This window comes from Scomber japonicus, chromosome 1 (assembly GCF_027409825.1).
Source record: "Scomber japonicus isolate fScoJap1 chromosome 1, fScoJap1.pri, whole genome shotgun sequence".
NCBI lineage: Eukaryota > Metazoa > Chordata > Actinopteri > Scombriformes > Scombridae > Scomber > Scomber japonicus.
The window spans coordinates 8,993,261-9,013,664 of record NC_070578.1 but is presented as its reverse complement, the minus strand read 5'-3'; the positions used below and the strand labels follow the sequence as shown (position 1 = coordinate 9,013,664).

Genomic DNA, 20,404 nt, shown 5'->3' with positions numbered 1-20,404 from the left:
CTTGAAAGTAAAACTACATGTTTTCTATCAATGACAGCAATTGTTTTGTCAGTTGCAGTTTCATGGTGAGGATGATCTTTCAAGCTTGATTCATAATTCAACATGGATGAGGAGTCTCACAGATGGTAAGAATCATGGTAAGATTTAATATCTACATTTCCAATCTCAATATGCGTATGGTGAGGACCACGTGAGACAGTAGAAAGCTGAAAAAAGAGAAGAAGAGGAGAAGAATCTACCTTCACACATAATGGCAGACATAGACACAGACATCTTTACCTCTGCCTCGGCAACTGACAGGGAGTCATGTGACATTCGGAGGGGGCGTCTGCCTTATTCCTGTGTTTATTCCCTGTAAAGTAGCAGATGGAGAAAGCTGAATTAATTTGATTCAGACAACAGATGAATAAATTGATTTAAAACATTACATGTGCAATTAAAAAAAGTTATTTTGTTATTTGTCCAATTACTAACTTCTCAATTGTACCTATTGTATTAAGTCTTTAAAAGTAATTTAAAAAGTCAATTGACAAAATATATAGATATAGGCCTATGAAATTATGTTTTAAATCTGTCTGTTACTTTACAATAAACACATGAAGAAGACGAATATCCACTATGAATATCAAATGACTTCCTGTCAGTTACAGAGGCAGAGGTAAAGATGTCTGCGTCTATGCCCACCATTTTGTTTGCAGTATAGTACTCTTGGGAATAAATAATTTTATCATTTGCCAATCTAGCACTTTAACTTCACACTTCTAGATTTATAGACCAAAAAACCATCTATATATTTTTTGTTGACTCAAAATGAAATCTGACTCTTTAGTATCTTTAAAGTATAGAACAGGTTGCCAGCTTGTAGTCAGTAGTTTTCCCCCACTTCATTCTAACAATATACAAAACCTTGAAAAAACAACTCATTAAACTTCAAACATAAATGTCCGAGCGGCACCTGAAGGCAGCAGCCGTCCCTTCCAAGAGGGGGAATCTCTTTTTCTTCTTTTATCTACGCGTGGAAATGATGCAGGGCGCTGATTGGCTGCCGGCCGCTGACTACTGCTCCATCCTGCGGGCCGACTCTCACAGAGCCAGACTGCTCAGTCAGCGCTCCTCCCGGTGCTCCCCGACACTGCTACCTGCTGCTGCTGCTCCTCCTCACTCACACACTCACACACACACACACACACTCACACACACACACTCACTCACACATACACATACACATACACACATATACACACACACACAAACACTCATGAGTGCGCACCACCGGCTGCTGCAACCTGCCGACTTCACCTGAGCGAGCAAAGAACAGAAACACCAAACAATGCGTGCATATTACATTATGCGACACCGCAGGTTATTACTACTTTTGCGCTCTTTTAGGAGGTAACGGAGGAGTTGTAAGCTTGCATGTCATCATCATGGATTGCTTTTTTCTTCTGATATGGACTTTACCCATCCCGCTGGTCGGCTGCACCTCAGTCAAGCTCCTCTCCACTCTCTTGTCCTGGAATATTATCAAGGCATGTGACACTTAATTAGAAATGCACACACACACACACACACTTCACAATCCAATACCTGCACCTATCTAGTATTTTTTTTGGACTAAAACAATACAAAACAGTTGTCTCTTTTCAGCATGTGTTTATGTCAATAACAACACTGCACTGTCCACTGCTGTAGTGAGCTATGTTGAAAAGTGAGACAAGTGATGGTCATCCCAAATTAAAACTAAAGTGCAACTCATGTTTCAAAAGAAGGATTTCATTTATCACCTTGTATGGCTTGCAGTCCTTCCAGTGCTTGCAACCTGTTGCTACCTGTCCAATTATTCCTATATATTTTTTTTTTTGCAGACTCTGCACATTTACTGCTCACACTCCTCCCACACCGTTTCGGCCAGCTATTCTTCCAGCAGCAGCCACGGATTAAATCATGGTGAGTACTTGTCTTTTTGGCATCTATTAATGTTTCTTCCAGCTGGCATGAATCTATGCTTGTAGAGAGAAAGAATGAGAGAGAAAGAGAGAGAGAGAGATTGGGAATTAAGTGAGATATATAGCAGTTGTGGGCTGACCAGTGGGGAAGACCATGATCTTCAAAGAACCAATTAGGAATATTGCAATTGAAGTGTCAAATAGGGTGGCATATCTCAAGTTTATGAGGTAAAAAATGTATTTATTATGTGCTGACACTGGTGCAGTAGCGAGCAGTGAGTGCAGTGCACACTCAGGGATTCCCTCTTGGCTGCTTTGTCCTGTAGAAACCATGGAAGCAAGTGGAGATGATTTGTATGCTTTGATTTACTGAGTGAAGAAGGGAGGTGGACTTCTCCCAGCAGACACTGCAAAGGAGGGTGATGAACATGTAGAAAACCTTTGTTGAGTCAACAAGGCTGAAAAAGAGAGAGGAAACAATGCAAGAAGGAAACTTCTGGAATTGTTATAAAGTCTGCCTTTACTATCATAAAGTGCCTCCCACTGCTCTACTGTATTGAAATGGATAGTGAATAAATAATTTTTTTGCATTTTATTAGACTGGAACATCATGACAACTGCATGAAATCGGGACATCATATATTTACAACCTCTGGTTCTGAAGATTTGACCCATATCTGACATGCATGGAAGTATGATGTTGGCGTTCAAGGCTTCTTTTAAAAAACCATCTGTGATCCATATGATGTGCTGTGCTCTGGGCAGCAGTTGAGCACTGAGCCCTTCATCCGAACACAAGCTTGTCAGTTTAGTCTCAATGATTTTGTTTCCAGTAGACAGTTCTGAAACCTGTTGGTGATGATGTACATTGTGTTTCTGGGTGCGTTTGTGGAGAGAACTGGCTTAATGTGACCAGGTCAATTCTAAATTTGATATCATAGCTTTTTTCAACAATCTAAAGTTTCGTCAGTTATAAAACCAGGATGAAAAGCAATTACTGGATGTTGTCTTTTGAATAAAGGCTGCCAGTTCTTCTTTTTTATACCTGGAAACCTTTACTTTCACACTGTAACAATAGTGTCACTGTCACTCTGTCCACTCACAAGAGCTAAATGCCAATGCTCACACTTCTCTTTGGCCAGATACATTCTGGAATTGTTGGAAATATAACTGGAGCAGAAGGAGATGAAGCAGGATGTCAGAAATTGTGTACGCCAAAGAACATAACTCAAGTCACACAGCAGCTTTCCTTTAACTTTTTGTCTATCCCTGACCTCCCCAGACTATGTGTTTGTAACCCCGGTGGAGGTGGACGCTGAGGGAGGATACCTGACCCATGATGTGACCCGACGAGGCCATCGCAGCAAGAGGTCCCTCTCTTCGTCTTTGCACTACCGGCTCTCTGCCTTCGGGCGAGACATGCACCTTGACCTGCGTCCGTCCTCTGTGGTCGGCCCAGGGTTCACTGTGCAGACTCTGGGCTCGGATGGAGTCGCCAAGGTGATCGAAGATGCGGGGTTTGACAACTGCCTGTATCAGGGATTTATCCGCAACCTGTCGGCCTCCTCAGCAGCCATATCGACCTGTTCAGGGCTGGTAAGTGTCTGTCAGCAACTTCTTGGTTCTTTTGAGCTCCTGTTGGCATTACAAGCTCTTGTCATGTGAAAAAAACACTATGCTTCTATATTTTTTACTAAAATTGATTACATGGTGATCCCCTTAAGTGGATTACATGGTTTCTCCATGTTTTTGAGAAAATTCTTCATCCCTTGGGTGGATGAAACTTTTCCAAACTATTTTAAATTACTTCAAAAACACTAATAAGAATACTGGAAATGAAACCCTTTTGCTTAAAAGAGTTTGGGCTCAATCATATCTCAAACTCCTTGCCTTTATGACTTCAGAAGCCTTTGTTCTTTTAATAACCAGACTGTTTTGATGCAGTATTGTTGGTACAACTGAGACCTTTGTTATACTATGGATGAACTGCAAAATTACATCATTGCCCATGAGAGTAAGCATTGGGTTCCAGTACTTTGTCAAGCACTTCTTTGAACATTGGGAGGAGTGGAATAAAAGAGAATGTGAAAAGAGAGGACAGGGGAGAAACTACACTGATGTAAGAGCACGAAGAAAGGCCATAATTCAGTTTAACTGTTAATTGTAGTGCCAGCATCCAGAGCACAACCTTAGGAAGACTATGGTTAACATGATGTGGGTATTTGTCAATTGTACTCGCTTCAAAATCAACACAGCATCATCTGGTTCTTGTGAGAACTAATTTTGCTAGCTTGTTGCGGACCATGTGTTCGCACATAGATCTACATTAAAAGGGACATGGTGAACAGTCAGCCCATTAGTCCAGCTGTTAACACCAGTCCTAAAAGTGGAGGACTGGTTTGTTTAGTCTTTTTGGAAAAGTGTCTTCATCACATTTTCCATGTTGTTGCCTTGTTTATGCATCTATGCTAAGTTTTGGTCACTGCTATTTCCAATTTCCTGCAGACACCACACCCATTGGTGTACTGGGTAAATGAATATTAATGGAAAGTTCATTTTGGGGAAATATGCATATTTCTTTCTTTTGGACAGCAAGTGGAGAAGATTAACCTGTGAGTTTAGGACAGAGCTGGAGCCAGAATGTATTTACACCACACCACACCAACACCTGTCATATCTCATTTGTTTAACATGTACAAAAAAATGGCAATTTGTAAAGGTCATTTAGTGGTCGTGACCATAGCTGAAGATGCTTCATAGAAGTACCTGGCAGAGGAATTGGCCATGAAGTTGTTGTTTGTCATGAAGTATCACTTCACTTAAGTGTCCTTTTTATATTTATGCTAATTTATGAGTTAAATAAACAAAATACATGTTAAGTAGTCTTCTTTAGAAGGGCCTGTACAGAGACAGATTAGCTAGCTGTTTCCTGCTGCCTCCAGTGCTAAGCTAGCTAATATTGGTGCTTTCCAGTTGTACTCTGAAGTCGGAATTCCCAGTAGGAAATTTCAACTTGAGTGCCACCCGAAGTTGGAATTCCAACTTGGAAAGTCGGGTGAAACCTCACAAGCTCCAACCTCAAAATCAAAAATGGCAGCCCTGTGCATCAACAGTGTAACAGTTGTAGTAGTATCCTGTTTATTAGCAGTTTTGTCTGATTTGTGTCTCATTAAACCAGTTGTACACACAGCAGTTTCCAACTTCTATCTGTGGATATGTTGCTACATGTTTGTACACAAAATACAGCAAGATGTGTTTTTATCAACTGGTATTGCTATCAATGACTAACCTGGCTAGAACTGGTTTCTGACTTCTAAACTGGAACGATTCAAACTCAGGTGTGACGTCATTCCCAACTCCGACTTTGAACCCCCGAGGTAAATGGAACACAGCATAACCTACAGACATGAGACTGATATTGATCTTTTCTTCTAACACTAAGAAGAAAGAAAGCGATAAAGCATAAATCCCAAACTTCTTATCATCTGCTGAACTTTCTGAGAAAAAGCAAATCAGAGACACATTTGTGACGTCATAATTCCTCACTCAGCTACAACAGACCTGCTCTCGGCAGTGATGCCATGCTAAGGCTTTAAGTATGGATTTATTGATTAACACAGTTGTGAACGCCTCACATTCAAGATACAGTTGTTTTTCTCCTCAAACCACAAGGACTCTGTAATTACAAGATCTTTGTGGTTTATGACATGCCTGGACCCTCTGGCCACACACACACACACACACACACACACACACACACACACATTCCTTGACACATCCCACACCAGCCTGGACCAGATGGACACACTACACCTCCATAAAAGCCGTACCTCCATTTATCATCCAGCCTTCATACCTCCTCTTACCTCCTCCTCCTGTGCTCGCCCTGCTCTTTTGTCCTCTGTTTGCCCTGCCTCTACATCTCCTCTTGTTCGCAGCAATTAAAGCCAGGGTGAAGTTTGAGCCGCCTGGCTGGCACTGCTAATCTTCGCATTGTCCCTTTCATTAGGCTAGCTCCCACTCACAATAAAACACCACTGACCCGTTCTCTTAAAAGCGCTGCGAGAACACAATGTGATTGGGTCGTGATTGCATTTGAATGGGCCTCGATGAAAGCTTTGATCTATTTTTTACTCCTCCCAAGCTTTTGCCTAGTTTTTTTGGTCTTCTTCCTCTCCCGAGTGTGACTGCAGGGCCATGTCGGATGGTCACTCAGCCCGTTAAGTGGACTCATGTTTTTATATCTCAGGCAGATGAGCAGCATTGTTCGAAAAATAGAAGAGGAATAAATAAAACGAGAATGTAACAAGTGCATCAAAAAGGGAGATCTGGGCTTTTTCTTCCTCTTTCTGTCTGTTTCTGTTAGTCCATCATGGCCTGTGTGTGTGTGTGTGTCTGTGTGTGTGTGTGTGTCTGTGTTTGTGTGTGTGTGTGTGTGTGTGTGTTGTTAGATTGCTGTGAGGCTTAGAACAACGAAAGCAGTTAACCCCTGCTTTTCATCCAGCCCTCTGTCCAGAATATTTGGATTAAGTACAAATGAGGAACGACCCATTCAAGTCTGCTCGATGCAACGACGGGGGTTAAGAAAGAGATTAAGGTGGGATTAAAAACAATGCGAGAGAGGAAGAAAGTAAGGAAAGGAGAAGAACACGAAGAAATCCAGGGGGGAAAGAAGAAGAGAAAAAAAGCGAGACACGAGAGAGAAAAGAAAAAAAAGCAAAGAGGGTGAAATAATGAATGAGAAGCGGGCCGGGACCGCAGGGGTAGAGAGAGAAAGTGTTGTGCAAGAATAATGTGAATTCATTGTCTGGGGTAGAAGCTCCCAGGGAGGCTGGATGGTCTCTTTATAGAGAGTTGGAGAGATAGACTCTGTTTAGTCAAAGGGCTTTGGAGGAGAAATGGGGTGAGAGCAAGAGAGGGGGAGAAAGAAAAGAATGAGAGCTTCGTCGTTCTTCATGTCATTGTCTCCTTTCAACAGATAGCAGGAAAGAGGAGGGTAGGGGGAAAGAAAGTGTCTGAAACTGGATTTTTTTTGGACTTCAATCTGCTTTTTAATAGTGGCAGAGGTGTCAGCACCAGCTACTGGGCCAAACCAGGATCTAAACATTCACTCTGGCCCAGGTCAAGCAGATGGAAGTGGGATTCAGCTGTTTAAATGAAGGGCGAGATGGTATTAAGAGCAGGACAGGATGGATGACTGGCAAAGAGGGATTTTCTACTGTAAATCCCTATTAATTAAACATGGTGTTATTTGTTGGTTTTTAATTACTTTCTCTGTCCTTATAAAACAGCATGCTTGTGTTGTTTTGAGTGAAATGAAGCTGTCAGTTTCTCTTTTGCGTGAGAGATGAAAGCATGTTGTGTCATATGTAATGTTCTCTGATTTGTAAGAGAGAAGGAGGAGGGAGGGGGGAGTCCTCTTTAAGTTTGCTTTCTTCTTTTGAGGTTTTTCTCATCGGAGGTCGCTGTGCTGGTTGACCCCAATCCTCTCTGCTTGGGTGTAGGGAGGTGGGTGGGTGGGTGGGTGGGTGAGCGGGCGTGTGGGGGTTTGCGTCAACCTGGGCTCTCACAGGTTCTTACTGTGTAGTGCAAGTTCAGAGCTGCTCGCCACTCATGTGAATGCAGAGCAGGGGAGTGATTTACAGCCCTCCCCTCTTCGCTCCCAGCCTCTTTCCAGGGCAGGATTCTTCTCTCGGGGGTGATGAGGGCGGATCTGAGTCCTTCACTACCAAGCCAGTGCGAGAAGTCCCTGAAGCAGTCAGAATATATAGAATATTCAGAAATTTGACTTCTTTTTTTGCAGTTTTTGAATGAATCATTGACAAAACACAGTGATCTTAGGCGTCACAATATTGAGAATATTGTAAAAATGTTCTGATATTGCATATTTGATATATTTAGAGCTGCAACTGTGATCATTAAACCATTGATTAATCTGTCAATTATTTTTTTCACCTAATCAATTACTTGTTTAGACTTTAGAATGTCAGAAAATAGTGAAAACTAGCCCAATTACACTTTCCAAGACCTGCAAATACCACCTTCATATTTAAATATTTGTCAGATCAATCATCTAAAAGTAAAAAAAATCAATTTACAATGGTATAAAACAGACAAAATCGTCAGATTGGAGAAACTTGAACTCGCAAATGTTTGACATTTGTGGATGATGATTAACTTAACTTATTAGAATAGATACAAATAATTATTAATTATTAATCTACTCATTTCCCCCACATATGTTAAGATATACTGCATCATTTGCATTCACTTTAAACATTCAGTATAATATGTATGGGAAAAGAACCTTGTGAGTAATCTGTACAGCATCAAATAGTCTAATTTTAAAAGTTCTATTCTCTTCTCACTTTGCTGTGGAGACATAACAAGCGCGCTTTCAGAAGTACACTAGCTGCAATAGTCCTGACATTCCCTGTGCCTGCTATAAATTACAAGTACACGACTTAGCAACATTTCATTGTTGGATTCTCCCCGCGTCAGCCTGGCTGTTTCAGGTCACTGCAGAGATGACCATGACCTTTACAGTCACCTTTCCCAAGCCCCTGAGGGCCAGGTCAGGTACAGGTTGGGCTCTCTGGAAACTGAGCTCTCGGGTTCAGTGTTCAATAGGTGCATTTCACGGGATCAGTTTTCCTTATAGCACTGTCTGAGTCTTCATCGAAAAATGTCAGTTGATGTTTGCAATACCTGCTACCAAGCTGAGAGCAAATGTAGAGAAGATGAATTGAACTGTAATAAAACAATTGTGATGTTTGCAGCTGGTAAACTTTAAAAGAATTTCCTGAAGCAAGGTATAGTGGTGGAGCGCCTCATTGCCTGAAAAAAAACAGAGCCTGCACTAATAAGAAGTTAGGGTTAGAAGTTATTGTTATTATCATTAAGCTTCTGAGAAAATGTAAAGAACTAACTATTTCAAGTTCATCAATTCATTATTATGTCAGGCTCTGTCTGGAACAGTGGGATTTGGCTCAGCAAGTGGCATTGATTGATTGACCTCATCATATTTTTTAAGGTATATTTGTCCACCTTCTACAGACAAAGAGAGAAAGAGTGAAACAAAGAAAAATCAAAGAGCACTTTGTCTTTAAGCAGATTTTATAGACCTGCTGGTGTCAAAGAGTCTCAGTTTCCTTCCCTGACATTTCAATAGTATCATGTCTTCAATCCTGTAGAGCTTCTAATAATGTAAGCTCAGTAAACATTACAATTTAACCCCAATTGTGTGTGGTGACATTTTTAAAAGCGGTTTGACTAAAGTGAGCTCGGGAGACTTCTCGGATGTTTGTCAGGGGTTGGCCTAATGACCTGGCCCCCCCTAGGTATCACAGTTTATAGCTTAAATCTATGTGTGTGCACCCATGTGTGAGAGAAAAAAACCCACCAATGGAAGTGTCAATACACACTTTCTTTCTTCTTCCCCCTTTCCAGTCCCCTTCATCTTTTCAGGCAGCTCAGATCAAACCTGCTGTCTGATGGCTGTAGTTGACACGGTGCCGCGTGTTGTAGTGAGCAGCGGTGACTGTTTTGAAGAGGGAGCGTAACCTACGACCTCTGTCTGTCTCTACTGAGCACACGACTCCCTGTGGTGTGAAAAAGACACTCGCTCCTTTCCCGGGCTCTGCTTTTGATGCTGGATGTACTGTTGTCTCCGAAGGGGTTTGTGGTTTGTAGAAGACATCAAATTGTGAATATATGAGTTGTTGAGCTCTATTGCTTGTTTGGAAAATGTGACATCTTCTCTTGCACAACTGTTGCTGAGTTCAAAGCTTCTTGTTTTTTCATTCTTGGTAAAATTTGTGTTTCAGGAATAATTGATTATTTTAAAAGGCAGTTTTAGTCCAAAACAGCAATATGGTATTTTAAAATGACGTACAAATAACTGAAAAAGTGTCAGTAAACTACATCTGGAAAATAAAGAGTATTTAGCCAAAAGGCACACATTCACTCACTCACTTATTGGTTTGAATATTTAACATGTGTAGATGTTGTAATCCCATTAAACTCCTCGTGGAGCTGAGACAATATATGATTACTCATCCGCTGGACTGGGAAGAAGAAACAACATATGATGTGTTTGTGTGTGTGTATGTGAGAATGTCAGTGCGCTTCAGATCCCTCAGGTCTTGCAGACTTAAAATGACACTTGAATGACTGATTTCCAGCTGGTGCTTAGGCCATTTGTACCTGTCCATTTTCAGTAAAGGCCAACAAATTGGAATGTCTCCCCGCTACAATATGCCTCTCTGGCCATAATTCAGCCACTGGGCTGGGTCACAGAGGAGCTCAGAGCTTGGCGCTACAAGAGGAGAGTGGCCCGGAGCCGTTCCCTGGTGGTCTGGACGCTGACAGTGATGTAGTGCCCAGTGTTAGATGCCAGCAGGAGAGAGGGGTCAGGCTCTCAGCATGGGTGTGGGATGCTGTGTGTGTGAAAGGGAGAGAAAAAAAAACAGAGTCTGTGTATGTGTGTGTGTCCTTTCTGGTCTGTACAAGGTCTTTCTCACACAAGACTAATGGCCAGTGTTGATGTCTTGAAGTGGATGCTGCAACTTGAACAAACAGAGCCCATACATCAAACCTGACCTACTATTGTCACCACTGCACTACATTCACTAGTGCTGTGACAAAACAGTCCAGGCTTACAGTAAACTTGGTGCTGCCATGACTCACAGGCAGTTTGGTGGGTTATTAAAGCATGATAGCTGTACTTTTAGATTGTTTTATAGAGTTTTTCTAGTCTGTGTTGGCCAGGGCAGAAGCCAGTGTAATGCTGTTTACTATTTAAGAGCTAGTCCTCAATTAGCGTAGTGTGGCAACCTTTCAGCCTCAACTGTCACATCATAGTAGAGTCTTTGAGGTCTCCACCTCCAGCATTCCAGCTCTAAGGAAAACTAAATTTCAGATAAAGGATGGGGGGGGGGGGGGGATACCTAGAAAAGGTTTCCAGATATGATGCCCTTTTGAAAAAGTGTATCAGACTGTTGAAGTGAGGATACTTTCAGTGTCCATGTCAAACTAGAGGGGGTATAGAATTTTGGGTTGGATATGTTCAGTAGGAGTTTGTAGTTATTTCAGCAAGGGACCATATTAGGGTACCTGCTCATGGTATCTATAGTCGTAATTGTTATTTATGCACTGTATGCACACATGTTACATGTTGGCAGGCAAAGGGAAAGATTATTTATCGATTCAGATCATGCCCCGGCTATTGTTCAGCACTTGATCACAAAATATATAAGTACTGTCCATTTACCAAAATCACTTGACAAATTTGTCCCATCTCCTCTCAGAAAGCACACTGCCTCCATCACTGCTAACATATTGGGAAACAGTGCAGTTCAGTGGTGAAACATATAGTAGAAGTCAAAGTGGGAAAACTATTTACAGAGCACTTGGAGCTTCACACCTGTTTACACCTGGCAATCGCTGCAGAAAGCGAGCGTGACTGACAGATTTTCAGTTTCAGAAAAACTAGGCAGTGTACGCCCCACTCTTTACAACCTTCTGAATGTGCCTGTCAGAAGAAGCATGTAACCAGCCTGAGGGCCTGCGTATGCTCAAAAAGAACTTTAAACAATGCGTCGCCTGACCATGTTGGAAGGTAAAAGTGTTTTTCCGAATATACAAACTGAAAGACGAGAAGTGAAAAGATGGTCGTCATAGAAAGTGGGAAGATGCAATAATTGGATAAATATTGGGCGCACATTTTCAGACAGTCTCTCCTGGAAGGCATTCATCATACTTGGTTGTACACATTAAAAGTGACAGAAATAATAAAGAATGACAAGAGAGCTTAAGAGAAGTTCAAACTCTTCTTACTTTCTCATGTCTGGCCAATCATTGCATGAAGTGGGTGTGAATGTCGGCTTGTTGGTTTAGGAAAATAACAGAATTTATCGAATGTATCCCTCCCAATTCTGACATTGAAATGGTTTGGGGTGAAGAGGTTTGAAAATGGTGCTCGACAATCTAACAAGCACTTTGGTTTAAGCATTCTGACAACTGAAGATGTGAAGATGTGACCTCTACCATGTTGATAGCTAACCTGAAACCTATAACTGGTTTCAATGGGCTTCTATGCTGTCTTTACATTGGAAATGTACTGTTCTTACAGAGGTACATCATCTTTTCATACCAAAGCTATATAATGTCAGACCATTTTTAACTGCAAGACCTTTTTAATTTAGGGGGGACGATCAGAAGTTAAATCATTGACTGAATCAACTCTTGGCTCTGACTGTACCAATGTATCACTGGATATGATCACCCACTGTTTTCCTTTTCCTGTCCTTTACAACCTCAAGTTCAGTCAGCTCCTCTGGGTGTTAGGGTGTGACTTCCCATCGCACCCATGTCACCTCCACCTATCCAGCCCGAGGTGCAATCACTGAGCTGGACGATCTTTGCTGGAAAACTGAAAAGGTTGCTATGACACGAATCTCCAACACATTTATGTGCATTTCAGCACAATTAAGAACCTTAAAGTTCATTTAAATTTCACATCTCACATCATTTGCATCACATCAGCAGCAGTTCATTTCGAAGTCAATAAAAGTGTTAGAGCTGTACTGTAACCCAGTTAGAGTGCAATTAACAGCACTTTGAAGGAGGACATTTCCATTTGTATGGGCTGGTGTGGGAGTAGTCCTCCTGTTCCCTGCTGTGTCTACACGGGCTAACGAGTGGGACCATGCCCAAAGGCTCTTGATGACAAAGGACTCATCCAACACCATCAGTTTCTGTCTTTGTGTGTGTCCACCTCTGCTGTGTTCCCTAGACATGCTCAAAGGGTGTCAGTAGGTTGTTCAAAGACAATTAGTGATGCCAAACAAGGACTGAAATACCCTGGGCTATTGACACATTGTGATTCTAATCAGTAGTACATGAAGAGGGTTATCTAGACATGCTATCACTAATGGAGCGATTGTAAATGGCTGCGCTGCTGTTCATCAATCCTTTTGTGTTTCCATGAATGCTCCTGAGAAACAGTCATTTGAAGTTATGGGAGAAGAAACTTAGCCGATGCTATGCCCTGTCATTGCTTCTTGGCTCTTTTCTATGGTGCTGTTTTCTTTTAGAAGATCCAAAATTACCATTTTGTCTCTACCCTTTTCTTACCCCATTTTAAATACACATAATTCACTCGAGCAAACTATAATTATTCAGATGATGATTCTATTGAATAAGTTAGATGCCTGAGGGGCCTCTCTGCTCCTGTCTGATCCCCCCCCCCTTCTCTCACCACACACTGTGTTCACGTGATTCTCCGCTGAGCTGGAGTGCAGATGTGCTTCAGAGCTCGGTAATCACCAGCTTGGGGCTTCTCGCCGCTCAGCCCTAGTCTTTAACAGCATGTAAGCACTTACTCATTTGCCTTATAATATCATGGTAGGAAACCTTAAAAGAGGCAGCAGTTTATACAGAGACAAGCTAAAGATGCCGTCTCCCTTGACATAAACCGTTATGTTGCCAGTGTGACACACAGGTTTGGTTGAGAGTCGTTCCATTAAGTTGTTGTGGTGGCTTACATAAAAAGAAGAGTTTCTTCTCATGTAGAAAATAGTCTCATTGCTGATCAGAGCCAAAAAAACTCTGAAAAAGTCAACCTGTAATCTGTGTGAATATGAGCTTGAGTGAGTCAGAAAAATGTGTGAGTCTGCATGTAAACGTGGGAGGAAAGTAAACCGGTGTTTAGCAGACAGAGCTCATCCCTTTAATCTAACCAAGTCTTACAAGTGTTAATGTAGAGAGATAACTAAAGGACTGCCATATCAATGCTGCAGCTGGCCTTTCTCTACTTCTGAGATACAACCGTAAAACTATGAAACTCTATACAGCTCATGTTACAGATCGCACATCATTAAACGGATTACAGCAAGCTACCTGATCACCATTTGTCTCTTCTTTGGGGTTTTCTTACGAAAGAGAAGCAGCCAACAAAAAAACAGCCAACAAAAAGAAGTTTCATTCTGTGAATAATGTAGACCTACAAACTACAACCTGCAAGATGCATCCTTGGGGCAATGTTTTTTTTAACTTTGATGTTTTGGGACTACATTAGCTGTCAATCAAACAGTGTATTCAGTAATTTGACATCTTTGACTTCACCTGTGTTAATGGACTTGTAGTCAGTAGAAACAGGATTTAGATGCAGATCATCTTGCAGGTGTAGACTCCAGGGCACTGGAAACAAGCTGTAGACACAACATTAACAAACTATCATGTATTCAATTAATTTGGAGGATGTACTAGCAAACAGTTGTTTCATCGAGCACATATGAAGCAAGTGCAGTTCCCTCTCTGGGTTTGGGTTAGGGTTAGGGGTCCCTCTCTATTAGTGCTGTTCTGTGCTCCATCAACCCCTGAGTGAAATATCTGGGTCTTTAACTGCTAAATGCTCCACTATGTTCACCCACTAGCCTGGTATATTTAGTTTTGAAGTGTACTCTGTATTAGAGCTTTTTTCATGCAGGAAACAGTTGAACGCTGTGGCCTAAAACAACACCTCCCTTATACCAATACCATACCAATACCTCATACTTAGACAATAGATTTTAAGTGTACAAGCAAATACTACTTTTTTGTTAACTTATTCAAAAGCTCCACAAAAGTTGTATTACAGCCCTGCAAGAAAGTACTTGTTGTCCCTTTAATGGGGTTCAGGCCAGATGGAGAAATGAGTAGAGGGTCTGCAGTAGAGATGACTTTGCTAGATGTATAAAACAGCAGAGTACCAAGAGTGTCTTTAACCTTCTCATATTGTCTCCAATATCAACATCCTCTACACACTTGAAAACACAAGCAGCCCGTGCTGACCACTCGCAATTCTACCAGCCTCCAATGCATGTCTGTAGCTGGTGAAGCCCCAATTTGTGGTAATATTTTTTGAAAGAGGCCCACATCAGCACCAGTGTAACCTACAGTATCCCCTTAACACACAACTGCAAATCAACCGTTACATCACAATTTTAGGGCTGATGAAGTTCTACTTCTACAGTTGGTTGTATTTTACTTGTTTTGACAGGTCTTAAAGGAAAACTGTTAAAAAAACTGTTAAACTGTTAGAAAGATGAAACATCACAGTTGAAATACATTGTGGATTCACAGTACAGAGCACTGAGTAAATCTCCTAATGTTTAATTTATTAGTTTTTCTGTCTTTGGAATTCACTAAAACAGACAGAACAGGCTGACAAAAGAAAATTAAAATAGTACACACACGCACACTCGCACACACATGCGCGCGCAGTACCATTATTACGTTCCCTGCAGATGGAATTCATTTCCTGTCATTATCATTACTGACACCTCCATCTGCCAACTGCTGGAAGAGAAAGTGGACAGCTGGCAGATGTGGTGACGCAGCAAAAGAAAGTGAAGAGAGAGAGAGAGAGAGAGAGAGAGAGAGAGAGAGAGAGAGAGAGAGAGAGAGAGAGAGAGAGAGAGAGATGTAAGGAATGTGAGTTGTAAATTAATGAAGTTAACTTCAGATAGTTTTATTGTTGGAAGTGGTGGCTGCCAGGTTGGGGGTAAGTCAGTAATTACACCACCTTTGTATGGAGGCAAATTACATGATATATACTGCATAAAGACAATCTTAAGATTTAATATGTTTAAAAAGCTTAATTGAATGATATTTTAATATGGTATGGTTCTAGATGAGAGGGAAAAAGTTCCTTTGAAACAAATGAAATGATCGTCTATGTCTCCAGGATACTTACACTGATATCATTAGACAGAAAGAGCTGTCAGATAATAAAACATTTAAATTATTTCATCTCTAAAAGAGGAATATTTGATGAGGTGTATGATTTTGCAAGTCAGGTCTGTTGTAAATGCCAGACAGAAAGACCAATGAAAAGATGGGCAAACAAGAGGTGACAGCAGTGTGCACTGATGTAAGACGCCTCCTTTGACCTCTGCGAGCCTCGTTTTAAATTCCAATCTATTTTGGGAAGCTCCACTTCATTTTTTTTGCCAAGGACAGGCTCTCTCTTCTTAATTCAAGTCACTGATTTGATATATTTTATTCATAACACTGTGGGGGAAGTTTTCTTTCCGCCCTGTGCTTGCAGGTTCAGCCTTGCTGGAGCAGGTAGCTGTGAAGCATCTCGCTCAAGGTTGTTTTTGGCAGGTATTGATGTGCTGGGGTTCAAACCATTGACACTGCACTTGGAGAACAAACCTCCCAACCACTAGACCATGTGGACCTAAGATGTAGTCAATATAATGAAGTCTGACAGTTAACTTCCTGTAAAACTTCCCTTCGCACTGTGAAGATTGATGGGAGGAGAAGATGATTTATGGACAGATGCAAGCATGTCCTGGCAGCTGGATGGTTAGAGGACTGAATAGATGGCTAGATGTATGAGTGGATGTATGGCTAGATGGCTGGATGGATGGATGTATGGTTGGATGTTAGTATGGCTGGATGGATGGATGGATGGATGGATAGGGCTGATGATGGCAGCCTGCCATGTATCCAGGCACTGTTTTGACAACAAGAGCCTCACCATGGCTTCCCTTTTGTCCTGCCTCTGTTTATTTTGCTACCTGCTAGTCTGGGGGGAATGGGGTCACTTCGACAGGATCAGGGTCCTGGTTCACAGACTCTCGTTGACACACACACGCACACACTTCATTAAGTTGCTGGGGAAGTCGATGACACACGAACACATACAAAAGGGTCATGGGTCATTGGGTCAAGGGTTTTATTTGTGTGTGTTACTATGTTCAGTGAGTGTTTTAGACGTATCTCTGTATGTGTATATGATTGATTACACAGCTATTTTGTGTACATTTGGCGAGTCATAGAGTGAATTAGGTAACATTCCGTGGTCAGACGGAATGTTTAAGGTTCAGTAGCTCAGTCGCTGAGTTCGGAGGGCAGCTAAGGCCACTCGACTAAAAAACGGACCCAAAAGACTGAGGTGGTCTCCTGCTGTGACACTTGACACTGAGTCTGTGGACAAAACCTGCAAACAAACATGTCATTCATTCAAATTTTGCCTAATTGAAGTTAAGTCAAATCATGTGTTGATATGATGAGTGAAGTGCAGTTCATGTCCTCAAGTTTGTGCCATTCACCAATAAAGATGATATTATATAAAACTTTATTTGACTATTTCAAAGTTGAAAATATAATGGTTTATTGGCAAGGTTGTGAATAAAAAAAAATCATTTGTTGATTTAGAGCACTGAATCATAATTGTATTGTTGCATTAACTAATTTCAAAATTCAATTAAATATTGAAAAATAAGAATTGTATAACACTCCTTTACTAAAAGTAGATATTTTATCAGAAACAAAGGCAGGAACACAATATTTTGATTGAAAGGGTAGAACAAAAAATGCTAACAGCAAGTAATGCTTTGTGTAACTCAGATTGAATTGTTTCTGGTGGTACACAGCTTTGATTCTGTCTTTCACATTTGCAGATGGTAGGATGGAGTCTGGGTTGTAGCTATAGGTGGAACTGGACTTTTACATGTACTTACTTGTACATTTAAACTGTAGTAGAGACTGGGCAGCTGTGTGCTATCAAATGCCAATGCATCATATTACTACATGACAGGTTGTTTTTTTTACATCATTATGAAGGCTAGTAGCTGAAAGCAGTAACTTAAGAAACATGACATGATGTAACATTTACACCACAAAACAAAAAGATTCACACACAACCCCAAGAAAACTCTGGGACATTTCACTTTTGTTCATGTTATAATTATATTTGAAACTTTTGACCCTGTGGATAAAAATACACCATTTTAAACAATGGAAACAAATTGCTCTGCTCAGTGGGTTTAGTCCATTCCTGTCAAATATCTATTCCACTTATATGAAACTATTTAGTGGGGTTTTGTGAATAATTCAGGGTCTTTACTCATTGTTTACGCCTGTCTTATGTGTGTTTTCCAGTCAGGTTTGATCCGTGTGTCTCAGGAGGAGTATTTGATTGCACCGCTACCACAGCACCTGGCCACGCAACACAACTACAGTGCCCCCGATAGTCACCACCCGCATGTAGTCTACAAACGCTCAGCGGAACACATTGTCCACAGCAGATCTGGCAACCCATCTAGCCACAGTTCTTCCACACTTGTCAACCCATATCTCCATCATCATCATCATCATCAGCAACAGCAGCATCACCATGACTACCAACATGGAAAGCTACAGAGGCAACACTACTGCGGACGCCGCAAGCAATGTATGTAAGGGAACCTTATATTCCTTTATTGAAGTTTTATATAAATTGTAATAAAATGAATTAATTGTTTAATGACAACAGAATTTAAAAAATGAATTCATTCTTTAAAACAGTACTAAATTATTGTGCTTTCTTTAGATTGTATTTTGTATGTTAGACAGATGTTATACCCTGCACTGAAGTGGACACTGTGCACCAATGTCTTTGCATATCTACACAAGGTTAAACTTGCATGCAGCTACATTATGGTTAACTTTTATGATTAAACTTGTTAAATGTAAAAAAAAAAAGTATTTAATTACATAACTTAATCAGTATTTTACATAAAACATACATTTTAATGGATAAAGTGTCATATTAAAATCATGAAATTAAAAGGAAAAAAAAACAATATATATCTCAATTTGTGAAATAATAATATCTCATTTTGTGAAAAATCTTTTCTTACCTTACCATATCACACCAATTTATAATGTGATCTGTAATATGGGAATATAATTTAGAACGGTTAGGAAGCGATTATACCAACAATAAAATATGACAACACCTGCAGAGATATTATTTTTTTTATCAAAGTCAATGATTAATATTCCAGTATTCCAGAATATGATAATGATACCTAAACTATTCAGGCTATTGTAATCTATATACTTAATATGAGGATTCATGTGTATTTACTGTTCAGTATTTGTGTGTTGCACCCATTGTAATGGCACAAAACCAGCCTGAAGCTACTCATCCCTCTGGCCCGTGCGCAGTTTTATCTTTCTTTCTCGTGGTGAGAGGTAGGAAGCAATGTGGGGAGTGAATTTCCTGGCCTTTCAACACTCGCGCCGTGCCTGTACTCTTATCACCCGGCACGAGCCAGGAAAAAGACAGTTCATCCATTTGACCCTCACTGCCAAGTTCACTCTCTTTCTCTCTGTGTCTTTGTCTCTCCCTCGTGCCCTCTCTGCCTCTCCTCCCTTCCGTCCTTTCCCCTTTTTGCCCTCATAGACGCTCCCAAGCCTCCTGCTGAGGACAGTTTCACCATGCCGGATGAGTTTGCGATGCCCGAGGCAGAAGGGCCAGGAAGGGCAAAGAGATCGCCCATCAACTCCAACAGGGTGGGAGGTCTGAATGTGGAGACCCTGGTGGTGGCAGACAGGAAGATGTTGGAGAAACACGGCAGAGACAACGTCACCACCTATGTCCTCACCGTCATGAATATGGTGAGGGTGGGAGAAGAGAAGGAAGTAGGAAAAATGTAATATAAAGATAGTTTGTTGACACTAAAGGCTAGAAGAGACAGAGAAAACCAGTGCTATTACTAATTTCCCCCCAGCTTTTGTTCTATTTTTGTCTTCTTCTTACATGGGAGACTCTTGATGGACTGAGCTAGCACTAATGTTTGCTAGCTTGTTTGGAATGTTGCTTTTATGAGTTTTTAATTAAAGAAATGTACAACTGAGCAGGAATTGGTTCTTGAAGATGGCAATTGTTGTGGCATCAGTCAGACATTTTGGGTTGAGATGGTGTAAGTGTTGGAGTACGTATTAACCAGAAATTATCATGTTTTAGAGGGAGGTTAGCTGTTTCAAATTTGTTTCACTTACAATGATCATTTTTACAAAGTTGTAGGCTTTTTTAAAATCCAAAATTTAAAACAGGACGTTTAGTTTATTTTCCCCTTTGCTGATTAGAGTTTTCCAAGGACAGTCATGTTATGTCGCCTTTTCACTGTTAACCTTCTTGTGCAGTAGGAGTAGACAAGCTAGCAGGGTTACTGAAAAGTTGCTAGCTTAGCTTACTCCTGCTGCTCCTGCAAGGCGCTGACATTCTCTCACCGTTTGTGGTCTAAAATGTTGTAGGGCATTAATATCTTTATTTATTTACTTATTTTTTTGGATGCAAGACATTTTCATGGCATAAAAAGTAGAGCTTGTTCTCCTTTTGTACTTGTAAATGAACCCAGATAAGAGTAGTGCATACGTCCTTCCTTTTTCTCTCTTGAGAAGGACAGCATATGATAATCAGATATCCATGAATATTAGATTTGGCACTTTGATGTATTACCAAAAACTTCCCCTCTGTTGCAGGTCTCCAGTCTTTTCAAAGATGGCACCATTGGGACGGACATCAACATAGTGGTGGTTAGCCTGCTACTGCTGGAACAGGATCCTGTGAGTGGATTCAAACTGTTATTCTACAAAAATTCTTGTTGTTTTGCACTGGGTACTGATGATTGATT

General features: G+C 40.9%; 1 protein-coding gene across 1 annotated transcript in view; it reads left to right on the top strand.

Annotated features, from left to right (window-relative positions):
* The first annotated feature begins 1,427 nt into the window (after positions 1-1,427).
* The window catches only part of adamts18 (ADAM metallopeptidase with thrombospondin type 1 motif, 18), a 59,006-nt gene continuing 40,029 nt past the window's right edge, over positions 1,428-20,404 (top strand). Inside the window, exons 1-6 of the mRNA XM_053317359.1 lie at positions 1,428-1,529; positions 1,866-1,947; positions 3,229-3,542; positions 17,883-18,174; positions 19,171-19,385; positions 20,253-20,336. Of these exons, the coding sequence (XP_053173334.1) occupies positions 1,428-1,529; positions 1,866-1,947; positions 3,229-3,542; positions 17,883-18,174; positions 19,171-19,385; positions 20,253-20,336 (1,089 nt within the window). The remainder of the gene's footprint in view (positions 1,530-1,865; positions 1,948-3,228; positions 3,543-17,882; positions 18,175-19,170; positions 19,386-20,252; positions 20,337-20,404) is intronic.